Consider the following 15434-nt stretch of genomic DNA (forward strand, 5'->3'; position numbering starts at 1 on the left):
CGTTTATGAATTATTCTGTGGAACAGAAGTTGTGAGTTTTGAAGTAGTTACATTTCTTAAACTTTTTGTCTTATGAGTTGTGCTTTTTGTGTCTTGCCTAAGAAATTGTTTCCTACCTCAAGGTCTTAAAGACATTTTGTACTAGTCTGTTTTCGTGTTGCTGATAAAGACATACTCAAGGCTGGACTGTTTACAAAAGAAAGAGGCTTAACAGACTTACAGTTCCGTGTGACTGGGGGTGTGGGTGTCACAATCATGGTGGAAGGCAGAAAGGAGCAAGTCACATCTTAGGTGGAATGGGCAGGCAGAGAGAGAGCTTGTGCGAGGAAATTCCTGTTTTAAAACCATTAGATCTCACGAGACTCATTCATTGTCTCGAGAACAGCGCGGGAAAGACCTGCCCCATATTTTAATCACCTCCCACGGGATCCTCCCATGACGTGGGGGAATCGTGGGAGTTACAATTCAAGATGAGATTTGAGTGGGGACACAGCTAGACTATATCACATTTCTTACAGTAGTTTAAAAAAGTTTTTTGTATCTTTTAAGTATGTGTGAATGTGACTATTTTAACATTTTAGGTCTTTAATCCATCTATAGGTTGTTTTTTTATTTGTGTGAAGAATGGGAATCCATTTTTTTCATATTGATAACCAGTAGTTTCATTATTCATAGAGTGGTATAACCTTCCCAGTGATTTATAGTATCACCCTTTATGCATGCATGCACATGTACACACAGGCGCACACACACACACACATGCATGCACCCACATGCACACACACACGCGTGCACACACATGCACACATGTGTGCACACACCCCCACACGTGCATTTTGTTTGTTTTTTGAGACATGGCCTCACTCTGTCTCCCAGGCTGGAGTGCAGTGGTGCCACTGTGGCTCATTGCAGCCACAGCCTCCTGGGCTCAAGTGATCCTCCCACCTCAGCCTCCCAAGTAGCTGGGGCCACAGGCGTGTGTCACCACATCTGGCTGATTTCTGCATTTTTTGTAGAGAGGGGTTTTGCCATGTTTTCCAGGTAACCATGTTGCCTAGCCTTGAGCTCAGGAGCCTAAGCAATCCACCAGCTTCCCAGAGTGCCAGGGTTGCAGGTGGGAGCCACTGCGCCTGGCTACCATTTTTCTATTTTAGCTTGTTCACATTTGGGTCTCTTTTGGGTCTCTCAGTTGTGTTCTGTTGATCTAATTTGTGTGTCTCTGCATTGGTATGGCGAGCCTTGCTATCTGCTAGTGTAACCAGTTTTTCCATGCTTATTTATTTTTCTTTCTTTTTCTGATTCTATGGCTGAATCCATGTTTATTTTTTCCCACAATTTTCCTGGGTATTTTAGGCATTTATTTTTCTATATGAATTATGGAATTAGTTCATCTGTTTAAAAAGTTCTGTTGAGATTGTGATGACCATCACATTGAATTTACGGATTAACCTATAATCGCATCCTTGTGTAAGCTTGACGAGGGCGCGGAGTCTGTTTGCTTTTATTCACTGCTGTGTCCTTAGCACTTAGCAGTGCTTATCAGATAGCATGTGCTTTATAAATATTTATTAAGTATTTAACATAGATACATCTTTATTCACATTTCCTTTTTGTCATTCAATAATTTTTGTAATTTTCTATAAAGGAACTCACATATAAAATGTGTATGTGTATAAAGGGTGATACAATAAATCACTGGGAAAGGTTGTACTACTCTATGAATAGTGAAAATATATATATATTTTTACCATGACTGCGGTCCTTTATGTTTTACAGATTAACTGGTCGTTGATGGTATTTGGAGATGTGGTTACTTAAGAGATGTTGATTTTATGTTTAGCAGTGCTTGTTCAACGTTTACGTTAGTTCTAGTAGTTTGTACACTATTTTGGATCTCCTCAGTGATCAGTGCTGCTTTGCAGTTTCTCTAATTTCTCACCTTAGCCTTCATAATATAGTCTCTGTTTAAGTTCCTAACAAAGAAGAGATTTCAAAATTGGACGATGGGGAGAGCAGGAGGAAGAGAAGGAAGAAAGGCCAGAAAGTCAGATAAGGCATAAATGCAACCATGAGCTTCACAGGAATTCAGTACTGACTTGCTACTGAGTGATTTGCATTCACTGATTCTGTTAGGTTGTACGTCGTAATTCTTGTGAAGTCTGTTTCGTATGAGTAGATAGAAAGTGATGAAATTTAGGAAAGACACACACACACACACACTCACACACACACACACACACACACACTCACACTCACAAAAGAAAGAAATGGAGGCCCAGAGACTTAAAAACTTGCTGAGGGTCACCAAGTCAGCGCAGCACTGTGGAATGCTGGTGAATATGTGCAGTCAGCCCTGGCTCTAGAATTTCACGTTAAATGTTGTACTCTCTGACCACAATCTCCACTCATTTATTCCTATTTTGATCATTTGTTGTGGGTTCTGAAGACCTTCAGGCCCATGACTTGTTTAGCCTGCCTCTCACGACTCAGTTCTTTCAGCATCCTGTGCCCGCCGCACCTGAGCTGACCCTGATCCCCTTGCCTTGCTCCCTAGCCATCCTGCAGAATGCCATCATGTCACCGTCCACTTCCACGCACGGACTGCTGGAACCCACACTGCGATGGGTCGGAGACCGTGCCAGCTTCCGGCCTTCCTCTTCCATCGCACCCTCTCTGCCTGGCAAGCCTTCTTGTCTGTATCCTGACCCACTCCCAGGAGCGGCCATTCTCACCTTTGGATGCTTTCCTTAAGCCTTTTCTGTGCATCCCTCATCATTCTCAGAAAAGTATCTTGACTTGTACTTTGCAGGAAAAAAGGGAATCCCTGGACAGGAGCTCCTCTAACTTATTCCTTTGTTCTGGAAGCTCATCTGCATCTGGTTCCACTTTTGATTCCATCTCAGCCGAAAGTGATGTTCTGCTTGTCTTCAGGGTCCTGTTTCCCCATCTCGGGGAAACTTGCTCCTTCATTAACTCCACTTCCTCTGACATCTCCAGCTTCTCCCTCTTCTGGCTAATTTTCTACCACCTTTAAAAAGAACACACCTGGCTGGGCTCAGTGGCTCACACCTGTAATCCCAGTGCTTTGGGAAGCCGAGGTGGGAGCCTGGCTTGAGGATGGGAGACCACCCTGGGCAATATAGTGAGACCCCTGTCTTGACAAAAAATAAAATAATTAGCCTGGAATGGTGGCCATGCCTTAGTCCCAGCTACTCAGGAGGCTGAGGCAGGAGGATCACTTGAGCCCAGGAATTTCAGGTTACAGAGTGAGCTGTGCAGGCCACTGTACACCTGGGCAACAGAGCAAGACTCTGTCTCCTTTTCTTTTTTTCTTTTTTTTGAGATGGAATCTCACTCTCTTGCCCAGGGATGGAGTGCAGTGGCACAATCTTGGTTCACTGCAACCTCTCTGCCTCCCAGGTTCAGGCAGTTCTCCTGCCTCAGCCTCCCAAGTAGCTGGTATTACAGTTGGCTACTTTTTGTATTTTTATTAGGGACGGGGTTTCATCATGTTGGTCAGGCTGATCTCGAACTCCTGACCTCATGATCTTTCCACCTGGGCCTCCCAAAGTGCTGGGATTACAGGCGTGAGCCACCCTGCCTGGCTGAGAGTCTGTCTCTTAAAAAAAACAAACCACAAAACCGTCTTTCTCATTTGTGTCCTTCTTCAGTCACTGGACTCTTTCATTTAAAGCTTCTTGAAAAGCTTTTCTGATCTTGTCTGCATTAATCTGCCAGAGACTCAACACTGCAGTCTGAACCTGGTGACCCACTGACACTGCCCATGCTGTCAGTGACCTCTTAGCTGTTGCCCTTGGCGGCTGTGTTTCGGCTCTAACGTTACTTGCCTTTTTGAGCATGTGCATCTCTGAGTTTGCTTCTTGTGGACCTGTGCCTCTCCTGCTTTCTTTGACACCATTCTCTCTCTTGCTTTCCTCCTGTCCTTTCCCAGTTTCTTCCACCAGCATCTCTTCCTTTGTTTACGTCTTAGTTATCGGCATTTCCTAGGATGCCATTTGCCGATCCTATCTTCTTCCTCAGAAAGATGCTTTTCTTCATCAGGGTTATCCATCTTTTTGTTTAACCACTTTCTTCTAAGCGGATGACATTTAAATTAATATCTCTCTGGAGGCGAAGACCTGGTCATCTTATTCTGGTCTGGATTTTTCTACTCCGGCATTTTGTAGGTACTTAGAGGTCCATGTGCCCAGACTGAACGCAGCGTTCTCTTGCTCACAGATCTTCCTCCTCTGAGTTCTAGGGAGCTGGATGTTCTTTGCTTCTGCTTCTCTCTGTGTCTCACCAGTGAGCTTGTTATTTGGGCTTCTCAAATAGCTCTGAGGTCCACCCTGTCTTCTCATTCCTGCCGTTCTTGTCTGAGGTCTGTGTGCTCATTATCCTTAAAAGGACTCATGCTGTCGCTTCCTGACTGACCTTCCTTCCTTCAAACTTGCTGCCTTCAATCCCACCTAGTCTGTATACTGCTCCCAGAGCTGTCTTTCCAAATGCACACATCCGTGGCACACTGGCACTTAAATCTCTGATGATTCTTCCTGTTCTACAGGATGAAGTCCAAACTCTTGTGCATGTAATTATAAGGTGCTCATGATTTGGAGCCTGCAGCCTTTCTAACCCTCACTCTTAATCCACCAACTTTGTGCTTTAGAAATAGCAAACTACTTCTCGTTTCTGGAGCACACTGTGATTTTATGCTTTTGTGTGCACTGTTTGCTCTGTCTAGGATGTCTTTTATCCCCAGTCCCCTTTACCTGTTGTACTCCCTGTAGTCAGTATACCCACCCATCCATCCAACCACCCACCTATCCACCCACCCACCCATCCATCCATCCACCCACCCATCCATCCATCCACCCACCTATCCACCCACCCATCCATCCATCCACCTACCTATCCACCTACCCATCCATCCATCCACCCACCTATCCATCCGTCCACCTTTCATCCATCCATCCACCTGTCCATCTACCCATCACTCATCCACCCATCCATCCATCCACCCACCCACCTACCCATCCTCCCATCCACCCATCCATCCACCCTCCCATCCATCCATCCATCCATCCATCCATCCATCCATCCATTCGTCCATCCACCTTTCATGCATCCATCCGTCTGTCCATCTACCCACCACTCATCTACCCACCCATGCATCCACCCATCCATCCATCCATCCGTCCATCGATCCACCTTTCATCCATCCATCCGTCTGTCCACTCACCACCCATCTATCCCATCCATCCATCCAGCCACCCACCTACCCACCTACCCATCCTCCCACCCATCCATCCACCCACCCATTCATCCATCCAACAAATATTTACTCAGTAGCTGCTATATGCCAGGATTGCTGCTGTTCTTACCTGACCAGCCCTGCCCACACCCTTATCCCCAGATGAGCTGATCGTTTGCTCATTATGATACGATTGTGCCTTTTTCTAATCTTTCTTAGCACTCACCAGACTCTGTGGTGCCATTTGTTTACATATATGCTTCCCTGCTCTGCGGGCTAGCTCCTTAAGAGATGTGTCATGTCTTCATTCAGTTGGCACCCTGAGCTCCAGCATAGAACCTGACATGTGGGCACAGCCATATTTGCTGATGGAGGAGTTTTATTTTCTCACACCTTGTTGATGTTGGTTGCTAACTGATGCAGAGGTGATGGTCTTTAGAAGGAAGTTCTCCTTTTTTGCAAGTCTAAGATGCGAATCTTACAGTCAGGGACAGGCTCATGTTCTAGCGAGTCTTCATGCAACCTCTCTTTGTTATCTTTCTGCCATCATGCAGAAGGGAGGGGGCAGTGAGACTAGAATAATTAAAGAACACCATAAAGTTCTGTAGAGAGATTTCAGGGACCTCCAGGATTGTTAAAGGTGCCTTTGCAATAGGTTTTATTTCATTCCTTTCTGAGGCAGATGAGTGGAGAGGGGAGGAAAGAGCCTCTGAGATCATAGGGGAGGGATTCTAAGAGGAATGCATTTGACATCAGTATCTGGAGGGACGGGTTTTTGAGCTAAAGTGTTCTACAATGCAGATTCCTCAGATGTGAACTGTAACCCATCAAAACTTAATGTGAGAATCACAAAGATGAGTCAGCCTTCAAAGTCAAAATTAAAATGAGAAAGGATATGTAGAACTCATGAGAGGACAAACTGAGAAGCAGAAAAGGGGCTGCAAGCTTTCAGCACTGGTGGCTGCTTGGAAATAGGGTTTTGGTATTATAATTGATTCGAGAGTAAAATGTTTTGTGTGAGCAGATGAATGGCCTCTTTTGTATTACCACCTGATGGGCATTTTATTTCATTACGCTGATGACTTCCACCACAGGTAGAGAATCCACCCGCCTTGGGATGGTGCACATAGCCACTTGTGGGTGCTCCAAAAATGTTTAGGGAGGTTAGATTGAGATTTCATATGACCAGATTGTTAATGACTATTGATGTTTATTAAGCCTTTCAACAATAGTTGTTCAGCATGCCCAGTGCCAAGCACTGGAGACCCACGGGGTAAGCAGGAGAATAAGACCCTCGCCTCCTGGAGCCCCGTCATCTCTGAGTCTTTCATTATCAGGTCTGGACCCCAGCCCTCTTGGGAGCAGGTGCTGATTTGAAGTTTAAGCATCGATTTCACCTTGATCCCTGGTTTCCATTTCTCTTTTCAGAAGTGCTTTCTTTATCACTCGATAAAAATCAGCAGATGGATAGCATTCCCCTTCACCTACATGCATGGACCTGGGTCAGGTCCTGTTTATCCTGGAATGGCTCATCTAGAGGGGATATTTCTTCTTGGCCTTTTATAAAAACTAGGAACCTCTGAGATGTGCTTTTCCCCCACAAATATGTGTGTTTTATAGGCTGCATTTTAATGATGTTTTGTTTCCTTTTCAGAAGGTAAGAGGGGCGTCTGGTGGAGCTTTACCAAAAAGGAGGAATTCCAAGCTTTTTTTAGGTAAATAGTTATCAGTAGCATGCTCAGATTTTATGTTTGTGTGTGTATGTGTGCAGACTCATGTGCATCTTTGATTCAGAGTAATAGATTGTTTGTTGCTGTGCAATTTAAGGATAAGAGGCACCAATTTAAAAGCCTGCCTCCACTTTGCATTTAGCTGCCAGTGAAGTGTGCTTTTAGCCCTTAGTTGGGTTTACTGCTTTGAAGCAGTTATACTGACAGTGACTAGAGAGTAATTATAACTCTGCTTCTGGTCTGTTTACTGCTTATTTTTAGTTTTTGAGACAGGGTCTGGCTCTCCTGCCCAGGCTGGAGAGCAGTGGTGCCATCTTGGCTCACTGCAGCCTTCACCTTTCAAGCGCAAGCCATCCTCCCACCTCATCCTCATGAGTCGCTGAGACCACAGCCACACACCACCACAACTGGTTAATTGTTTGCATTTTTTGTAAAGATGGAGTTTCACCATGTTGCCCAGGCTGGTCTCAAACTCCTGAGCTCAAGTGACCCACCTGCCTTGGCTGGGATTTCAGGTGTGAACCACAGCGCCCAGCTGATTTTTTGCTGACTTTAAATAGCTGCCCCTCGCAGTGGCTCACACCCGTACATCCAGCACTTTGGGCGGCTGAGGCAGGAGGATTGCTTGAACCCAGGAGTTTGAGATCAGCGTGGGTAACGTAAAAAGGCCTTGTCCCTACCAAAAAATGAAAAAATTAGCTGGGTGTGGTAGTGTGTCTGTAGTCTCAGTGACTTGGGAGGCTGAGGCAGGAGGATTGCTTGAGCCCAGGAAGTCAAAGCTGCAGTGAGCTATGGTTGTGCCACTGCACTCCAGCCTGGGCGACAGAGCAGGACCCTGTCTCTCAGGGAAAAAAAGGTCGTTTTATTCCTTTTTCTTTTTAAAATTGGCCAAACGGCAGACTTCATTCAGATTTCATAATTCTCCTCCCACCAATGTCGTTTCTCTGTTGTGGGGTCCGGTCCAGGGCTCCGCGTCGTCTTTAGCTGTCCTGTTTGTTTAGTCCTTCCAGACTCTCATTGTTCTGCCGTTTTTCTTTGGCTCTAGTCATCTGACACTTTTGAAGAGTGCTGGCCAGTTATTTTGTAGAGTAGACCTCAGTTTGGTGTTATCTGATGTTTTCTCATGAAAAATGTGAAGTTAAGCATTTTGGAAAGAATCCTGCAGGCGTAGCCCACCCTTCGCAGTGCGCGGTGTCGGGTGTGTGACGTGGGCAAGCTGTCACACTGGTGACGTTGAACTTGAGCAGCATTAAGGTAGCGTCTGCTGGGTTTCTTCACTGTAAAGTTATAGTGTGAATAAGAAATACTTTGAGAATGATACTTTGAGACTGTGCCAGATATCTTGTTTCTCCTCAAAGTGTTGCTCACTAATTTTAGCACCAGCGGACCTGGCCTGCAGTAATTACGGCTCTAGTGTTTGGTTAATGGTGGATTCAAAAATTTCCCTTATTCAGAAGAGTCAGAATTGTTTATGCAAATGACTACTGATTTCTGTATCAGATGATTATGGCCATAGTTTATATTAAAAGCAAAAAAGTGGTTTGATAATATTTGGCCGAACAAGTTTATATGCCTGAATGCCTCAGATTATTGTTTGGAAGGACTTGCAAAATAGCATCCATAGTATGATTTCATTTTTGTAAAAAAATGCCATACATGGCTGGGCGTGGTGTCTCATGCCTGTAATCCCAGCACTTTGGGAGGCCGAGGAGGGTGGATCACGAGGGCAAGAGATCGAGACCATCCCGGTCAACATGGTGAAACCCCGTCTCTACTAAAAATACAAAAAATTAGCTGGGCATGGTGGTGCGTGCCTGTAATCCCAGCTACTCAGGAGGCTGAGGCAGGAGAATTGCCTGAACCCAGGAGGCGGAGGTTGCGGTGAGCGGAGATCTCGCCATTGCACTCCAGCCTGGGTAACAAGAGCGAAACTCCGTCTCAAAAAAAAAAAAAAAGCCATACATGTATACACATGTATAGAGATAGACGTATGTGTATGCATGCATGTATGTATATCTGTGCATGCACACACTTCTACATACACATTCATACATGTACACACATATCTAGGAATAGGAAGAATATTCCAACTGTTAATAGCAGCTCTTTCCCAGTCATAGAATGGAAGTGATTCTGATTTTCGTCTTTTTGCTTATCTGTATTTAAGCTTTTTTATAACAAACATGTTATTGTGATGAAAAGACACATTAATTATTTGAAAAGTGAAGCCATTGAAGACTGTTGTGGAGCTGAGTTTCTTTCCTAGCTTGGTTCCCAGTCGCTCTGTGCGGGGTCCACGCTTACTGTCTTCCCCTGCTTCTCAGCTCATGGCTTGGTTCCCAGTCGCTCTGTGTGGGGTCCCGGCTGGCTGTCTTCCCCTGCTTCTCAGCTCATGGCTTGGTTCTCAGTCGTTCTGTGCGGGGTCCACGCTTACTGTCTTCCCCTGCTTCTCAGCTCATGGCTTGGTTCCCAGTCGCTCTGTGCGGGTCCCGGCTGGCTGTCTTCCCCTGCTTCTCAGCTCATGCTTTTCTGTATGAGGCTTCTCTGCAGTTGGCTTTTCTGCCCTGGCCAGTCTTCTTTCCTTCCCAACCTGCCTTTGGTCCACAACCCAATTTAACCAGCCAAACCCGAACCAGGCTAGCATGAAACCCAGAGCTGAAATTACTGAATACCTTCTGATGCTTCGGTTATTGGTCATCCGGCTCTTTTGCACTAACACAGATCATACGATTTTGTTTGAATTAAGTGACATCAGCAGGATCTTCTTGAAAGCAGAAATAACTTACTGTTGTTAATTTTTATTGTTTTCTTTGGATGAATGAAGAAGTTAGCTGACCTTGGCCTTTAGCTTTTGTGTCTTCTTCTCAAAAGATCTTGAGGTCTCCCAAAGTGCTGGGATTACATGTGTGAGCCGCTGTGCCTGGCCAGGAATTCATTTCTTTGCAAGCTCTGATTTAAAGCCCCTCAACGAGTGCTTCTCATCTCCTGGACAGGCACTTCTCTCTTGTCACATTGGTCCCAGCCCTCTGAGTTGATGTGACCTGTACATTACTTTCAGTGACAGGCTGTGTATTAGGATTACATCTGGTTTATGTGACAGAAAACTTAAAACACTGGTAGCTTTGTTTATTTATTTTTGAGACAGGATCTCAATATGTCATTCAGGCTGGAGTGCGGTGGCATAATCATGGCTCACTGCAAACTTAGCCTCCTTCTGGGTTAGAGCCATCATCCCACCTCAGCCTCCCGAGTAGCTAAGACCAGAGGCATGCGCCACCATGCCTGGCTGATTTTTGTGTTTTTCTGTGGAGACAGGGGTTGCCATGTTGCCAGGCTGGTCTCGAACTCCTGGCTGCCTGCCTTGGCCTCCCAGAATGCTGGGATTACAAGTGTGAGCCACTGTGCCTGACTGATTGTGGTAACTTTAAACAAGATAGATGCTTATTTTGCTGTCGTGGAGGATGTTGGGAAACACTGAGTGGGGTGATGTGTTGGCCTCAGGTTCACCAGGGATCTAGACTCTTCCCACATTTCGGCTTCCCCTCCATCCTGGCCCATGATTTCTTACCTTGTGGTCACCTCATTGTCCAAAATGGCTACTGGAATGCCAGCCATTACATCCTGATTCTGGAAAGCATGAAAGAGGAAGGGGGAAGGACAAAATCGTCTAATCTCCCAGCAGAGTCACCTTGTTTTGTCAGCCTTCTCACAGAGCCCCAGTAAGTTTACGCCTCTCTGTCAGAACTCGGTCACGTGGCCATACCTCACTGCACAGGAGGCTGGAAAGCCCACCAGCTGCCTTTGCTGAGTAAAGTTTGGGGTCTCTTATTAGGAAGCAGGGGACAGAGGGTGTCGTGAGGCAGCTGGTAGCCTCTGCCACAGACTCCCCTCAAAGGGATGCTGGGGTGGATTCCTCCTGGAGAGGAAGATAACTCAGAGCTCTCTTGCAGTTTCTCTGTTACTTTATGACTAGGAAGTGCTATTTCACTGATACTGAAATGAAATTGTGATGCTGCTGCTTCTGCTTCGTGGAACAGCTGTAGGTGGCCAGTGCTTTATCTCGGATGGAGGTGTTTTAGTCCCATTCATTTGATGACTGTGAATAAATAATCCCTTTTCTGTTGGCTCAGCAGTGACATTGAAGCCACTGAATTATTTGGTTGCAACCTGCAATTGATTTTATAGGGGAAGCTGAGGCCACTGGCTGGTGCCTCATAGTGTCCTGAGTTCCACCTTGCCCCTCAGTGGCAAATCACTCTTCCTCCACATTACTTTGATGTTCATTCAGGTGAAATGACCTCAGCACTAGCTTTTGCTGCCATTTTTTTTTAAACCAGCAACCACAATTATTAGTAATTGAAAAATAATTTAAATTCTATACTTTAAAAATATTTAGAATTAAAAATTTTTTCAATATGTACCTCATGGGTAAAGCTTAAAATTGAGAAGTTATAAAGGGCTGTTTGATGAAAATTAAGTTTTTTCCCCTCTCTTCCCCGTATCCTAGCCTCTTGGTTACTGACTCCAGAGACAAACTTTCTGTGGGTACCTCTTTGTGTATATTGTGTATCCTCCCAGTGACTGTCTATACATGTATAAAGCTTTTAGATTCTTTTTCCCGTGGTCCCTGGGGACCCATTAACCCTCTGGCTCCCAAGCCATGTTCTGAGGTCCCTGGAGTGCTACGGTGAGCTCACCAGGGCCCTGAGGCATATTTTAAGTCTCTGAGAGATCCTAGTGATGCTCAACCTTTGCATGAACTAAACACAATGTATTTTTACCATTAGGTTACCCTGTATTCCTTCTGATAACTTCATATCTTTGTAAAGCTGGTTTTTAAAGTGGTTTCTGTGGTAAAAGTGAAGCACACTGGAAAATCAGTGTGAAGTGGGAAATCAGCGTGGCAGCGGCTGATCCGACCCAGACGGAAGCTGTGTGTCAGTCGGCAGGTGTACCCCTTCAGTGAAGAACTGTGGCGATTGTGGGATGAAAGGAAATGTTTTTCTTTCAACTTACATGTATTTTTTTTTTTTTGCAAATGGTTAATTGGTTGTTAGAACATACATATTTACCAAATTTTTTTGAATCTAACTACTAAATAAACAGAACCATTAGGCATTTCTTTTGGCTTAGGGTTGCTGTGAAAAAAATGCTGGGATGCTTAGGGGTCCTGTGAACTGGGAGAGTTCAGCTAGAAAGATAACTTGCAAAAATATGAAAGCTAGTGAGTTTGGGGCATAGGCTGATATGAAAGAGACAGTAGAGAAGTGGAGGTAACGGAGTTCCGTATTCTCCAAGAAACACCCTACGGCTCACAACGCGATTCTGGCCTAATTCCATATATATATTTTACAATAAAGCTACAAATTTGCATAGATATGCAAATAACTGCTAATGCATTTAATTAAAAAATACCATATATGGGGCCGGGTGCTGTGGCTCACACCTGTAATCCCAGCACTTTGGGAGGCTGAGGTAGGCAGATCACAAGGTCAGGAGATCAAGATCAGCCTGGCCAACGTGGTGAAACCCCATCTCTACTAAAAATACAAAAATTAGCTGGGTGTGGTGGTGTGCACCTGTAGTCCCAGCTACGCTGGAGGCTGAGGCAGGAGAATCACTTGAACCCGGGAGGCAGAGGTTGCAGTGAGCCAAGATGGTGCCATTGCACTCCAGCCTGGCGACAGAGCGAGACGGTCTCAAACAAACAAAAAACATATGTTTGACACATCATAAAAAACAGTGTTAAACATTTACGTATTTATGGAGCCGCCCTGGTTTTCGCAAACAGGAGTAAGGAGTTCGGTTCTCTGTGTCTGAAGAGGGGAGCTTCCAAGGATCCGCCACTTCACCTCAGAGAACTCAAATTCCACTGTTTTTAGCTTAGACCAGGTGTTCAAACTTGCTGAGAAATGGACTGATAATGGGAAATGTGTGCAAAGTTTCGCTAATGGGCCTGTTCAGAAACTTCGTCTGCGCCTCTGATAACCAGAAGGTTCAAATAAACTACACTTGCTCTTTCTTTCTGAAGTGGGAGAGAGAATATGTTCTGTGCTGAACAGGCTTTCCCCTGTACCTTCTCTTGAAGGTAAATAGTTGGTTAGATATTGCAGCCCTTGGACAGGTCACGTGCCTCCAACAATTACAGTTAACATGGTCAGGCTGAGAGAACCTGGGAATCAGGCCCTGGCTTTGTGCAGGGACCACTCATCCCCTCACTGTCCTTCATAGCTTGGGCATCCTGGGGAAATGGGCAGTCCCGGCAGCTTCTCCTCAGATCCCCGGGCTACCGTCGAAGCAGAGCTGGGGAAGAATTTTTTTTTTGAGGCGGAGTTTCGCTCTTGTTACCCAGGCTGGAGTGCGATGGTGCGATCTCGGCTCACGGCAACCTCTGCCTCCTGGGTTCAGGCAATTCTCCTGCCTCAGCCTCCTGAGTAGCTGGGATTACAGGCACGCGCCACTATGCCCAGCTAATTTTTTGTATTTTTAGTAGAGACGGGGTTTCACCATGTTGACCAGGATGGTCTCGATCTCTTGACCTCGTGATCCACCCGCCTCGGCCTCCCAAAGTGCTGGGATTACAGAATTTTTTTTTTTTTTGGAGGTGGAGTCTCACTCTGTCGCCAGGCTGGAGTGTCTGTAGTTTCAGGATCTTGGCTCACTGCAACCTCTGCCTCCTAGGTTCAAGTGATTCTCCTGCCTCAGCCTTCCAAGTAGCTGGGACTACAGGTGTGCGTCATGACACCCAGCTAACTTTTGTATTTTTAGTAGAGATGGGGTTTCACTACGCTGGCCCAGATGGTCTCCATCTCTTGACTTGATCCACCCGCCTCGGCCTCCCAATGTGCTGGGATTACAGGTGTGAGTCATGGCGCCCGGCCTTTTGTCTTTTGTATTATTATTATTTTTTAACTTGGAGAAAGCACTCTTGGGTATTGCCAGGTAAGAGCCAGATAGAAAGTAGCAGCTGGGGAGATGATGGGGCTCCCTAGGGCATGGTTACTCTGTAGGTTTTTCAATTAAATATTTTTGGGGTGATGAGACATGACTTAGAGACGTGGAAATCTTAGGTTTTGTTAGGGCTGTGGGGTTGTATATATTCAGGAGGAACCTTAGATTTGTCCCCTAAATCAGAATGTAGGTGCCTCTGGTGGACTTTTCCCTAATTTGGATAAAGTTTTTTGGGAAAGATCATGCCTCTCTTCCATTCCATTGAATTAAATAAAAGTATGGCCTGGTGCAGTGGCTCATGCCTGTAATCCCAGCACTTTGGGAGGCTGAGGCAGGCAGATCACAAGGTTAGGGGTTCAAGACCAGCCTGGTCAACACGGTGAAACCCCTTCTCTACTAAAAATACAAAAATTAGCTGGGCATGGTGGTGGGCGCCTGTAATCCCAGCTACTCACAAGGCTGAGGCAGGAGAATCGCTTTAACCCGGGAGGCGAAGGTTGCAGTGAGCTGAGATGGGGCCACTGCACTCCAGCCTGGGCGACAGAGGTAGACTCCGTCTCGAAAACATAAAATAAATAAAATAAAATAAGTAAACGTCAACTAAGTTTAAAGCAGCACAGCAGTTCTACTTTTTGTATGGCAGCAGCCTTGCGTCTTCTTAAACACACAGGAGTTGCCGGTCCCATTCACAGACATTTGCAGAGTGTGTGGTGTGTGCCCGGCACAGCGCAGGGGCCAGGAACGTGGGCGGTGACACTCATTTCCTGCTCTCTGAGCTTGCAGTCTGGAAGAATTTGAAGGTCATAACCTCTGAATGCTCAGATCTCATAGAAGATCCCACGTGGTACCGTTGTCTTGCAGCCAAAGGGAAGGGAAAAGGGAGGCACTTTCGGTTGCGTTTGTTTCGGGAACAGGGAGGAGGTGGTGAAGGTGGTGGTGATGGCGGCTGTTGTTCCTGGAGTCCCCTAGAACCTACCAGATCCTGCACTGGCCTTAAAACGTTATCTTGTTTAATCCACTTTTAACCGTCTTGTGGGGTAGATAATATGCATGTCTTACTCATGAGAAAAATGAACTTAGAAATAAATTTTCTAGAGTTACATAGCTAGCAAATGCCAGAGTAGGACTTTTTTTTTTTTTTTTTGAGACAGAGTCTTGCTCTGTCGCCAGGTGCCAGGCTGGAGTGCAGTGGCACAATCTTGGCTTACCTCAACCTCTGCCTCCCAGGTTGAAGCAATTCTCCTGCCTCAGCCTCCCGAGTAGCTGGGACTACAGCCACATGCCACCACGCCCAGCTAATTTTTGTATTTTTTAGTAGAGACGGAGTTTCACCATGTTGGTCAGGATGGTCTCAATCTCTTGACCTTGTGATCTGCCTGCCTCGGCCTCCCAAAGTGCTGGGATTACAGACGTGAGCCACTGCACCCGGCCTAATTTTTGTATTTTTTAGTAGAGATGGGGTTTCACCATGTTGGCCAGGTTGGTCTTGATCTCTTGACCTT

The 15434-nt window shown here is 45.7% G+C and overlaps 1 protein-coding gene across 4 annotated transcripts in view; it reads left to right on the forward strand.

Annotated features, from left to right (window-relative positions):
- Window positions 1–15434, forward strand: part of USP13 (ubiquitin specific peptidase 13) — a 129967-nt gene that overhangs the window by 29540 nt on the left and 84993 nt on the right. For all 4 annotated transcript variants that reach the window (XM_003734800.6, XM_035273659.3, XM_035273660.3 and 1 more), the window contains exon 3: window positions 6906–6966. In XM_003734800.6, the coding sequence (XP_003734848.1) occupies window positions 6906–6966 (61 nt within the window). The remainder of the gene's footprint in view (window positions 1–6905; window positions 6967–15434) is intronic.

This window comes from Callithrix jacchus, chromosome 15 (genome assembly GCF_049354715.1).
Source record: "Callithrix jacchus isolate 240 chromosome 15, calJac240_pri, whole genome shotgun sequence".
NCBI lineage: Eukaryota > Metazoa > Chordata > Mammalia > Primates > Cebidae > Callithrix > Callithrix jacchus.